At 39.7% G+C, this 2,138-nt stretch overlaps 1 gene segment (V, D, J or C); it reads right to left on the reverse strand.

Moving 5' to 3' along the window:
* Positions 1-338: 338 nt before the first annotated feature.
* On the reverse strand, positions 339-1,020 carry LOC141107716 (probable non-functional immunoglobulin lambda variable 5-48). The segment is given in 3 exon segments: positions 339-385; positions 574-870; positions 975-1,020. Coding segments are annotated over 3 exon segments (390 nt in total).
* Positions 1,021-2,138: the final 1,118 nt, after the last annotated feature.

Genomic DNA, 2,138 nt, shown 5'->3' on the forward strand with positions numbered 1-2,138 from the left:
GATGACTTCTCAGATTGTGGTGCATCACAGAGGGGGTAGGCAGTGTCTGCAGACTAACTGGATCAAAGTGCCAACCATTGAGGGTGAAAGGGGGTGTGTACAATGCGTTTCAGAGGACCTGCCTCCTTTTTTAAGTATCAGACGCTGCCCCCCTCTGGTGGTCCTGGAGTCTGTGCATGACAGCTGTTTGTAACGGCCGGCAGTGCTGCTTTTCACCATCTGCACAGTTTTGTAATCCTTCGCTTACCCATATGTAAGTGTGCTTTTATGCTTTTAATAAATGATATATGCCCGTATGCCCGATGTTTGCTCTGTGGCTACTTTTGTTTTCTACATGATTATTCAAATACCAGATGAAGTTTGGAGTTCTTTCCACACTTCACCTCTAAAAAGTAAAAAAAAAATCATGATTTTTTATTCCAGAAAAATGAACTCAAAGTCATATGACCGTCATGCACAAAACTTTCTTATAAAACTGGAAAATCAGCCTCTCCTGCATTGCAAAGTATTATGTGTTAGTTCCTCCTAGCAGTGTATCAGTGTGGAACTCATTGCTGTTAGGAACCCACATACCACAATAATAATCTGCTTCATCTTCTAACATCACTGACTTAATGGTTAAAGATCCTGTGTTCTTTGGGGTGTCTTTGGATCCAGAGAACCGATCAGGGACCCCGGCTCCTTGGTGTTTGTCACTGTCACTGTTATACCGTAACAGATACCGGGGTCTGTCCCCTGTTTTCTGCTGATACCAGTACACAGCACGATCACCTACACTGAACCCAGTAACTGTACAAGACAATGTCACCGTGTTCCCAGGAGAGACGGATTGAGCGGCTGGCTGGGTCACAGAGTACTGAGCAGAACAATCTGAAATACAGAAATAAATGTCAGTGAAGATCATGTAACATTTGTATAAAATATCAGATTTTATAATATAGTTTATACATTACTAAACCCATTTCCCCTCTTACTTGTGTAGAATAATAGAGAGGTGATGAATAGGACAGACCACGACATGGTGCAGGTGACTCAGCCAGAGATCTCTGGATTGTATTCTATCTCCCCTGTGTATTAAATACAGAGAGCAGACATCAATGTAAATGTGATGAGATCTGATTGGACAATGCAGGTTCCTCCTCTACTCCTTTCTGTAATATTAAGCATAAAACAAATCCTAAGTGAACAGATATCATGTCATTTATACCCATAGTCAGAGTTTATCACAGTTTACTTCATTACACACAACTTTTAGTGTCCCAAGCAAAACCCCTCTGCTGGGATCATTACTTTTAGGCCTCATGTACACTGCTGCTGGTAAACAGACAGAGCAGTTGGGCATTTTTTTTCAACTCTCCTCTATGTTATCTTATCAGTACATGTACACAGGTTTGTTTATAGTCATTTCTAGGCAGTTGAGGTTAGAAGCATTTTTTGGAAAGCAAAAAAATGCATTCAGGACGAATGTTCAGAGGCATTTGAAACGCCAAATGCCTAGAACTTGTAAACGCGTGTAAACGCGGCAACTCGCATTTAGCTGCGTTTCGTTTATGGGTGTTTTTCATTTTTGACAGTCTCCCAAAAAAAAAAAAGCACTTTTAAACACAAACGCGGATAAACGCGGCATGTAAATGTAACAAAACATACGTTTTTAAACGTTGGTTACTATCTGTCACGTTAAATCGTTCAGGAGAGGTTTTAAAACGTCCAGTGTACATTAACCACTTCAGCCCTGGAAGAATTTACCCCCTTCCTGACCAGAGCACTTTTTGCGATTCGGCACTGCGTCGCTTTAACTGGCAATTGCGCGATCCTGCGACGTGGCTCACAAACAAAATTGACGTCCTTTTTTTCCCACAAATAGAGCTTTCTTTTGGTGGTATTTGATCACCTCTGTGCTTTTTATTTTTAGAGCGACAATTTTGAAAAAGCGCATTATTTTTTACTTTTTGCTATAATAAATATCCCCCAAAAATATATTAAAAAAACAATTTTTTTCCTCAGTTTAGGCCGATACGTATTCTTCTACATATTTTTGGCAAAAAAAATTCGCAATAAGCGATTATTGATCGGTTTGCGCAAAAGTTATAGCGTTTACAAAATAGGGGATAGTTTTATGGCATTTTTATTAATTTTTT

The sequence above is a fragment of the Aquarana catesbeiana genome, linkage group LG01 (genome assembly GCF_042186555.1).
Source record: "Aquarana catesbeiana isolate 2022-GZ linkage group LG01, ASM4218655v1, whole genome shotgun sequence".
NCBI classification, from domain to species: Eukaryota; Metazoa; Chordata; class Amphibia; order Anura; family Ranidae; genus Aquarana; species Aquarana catesbeiana.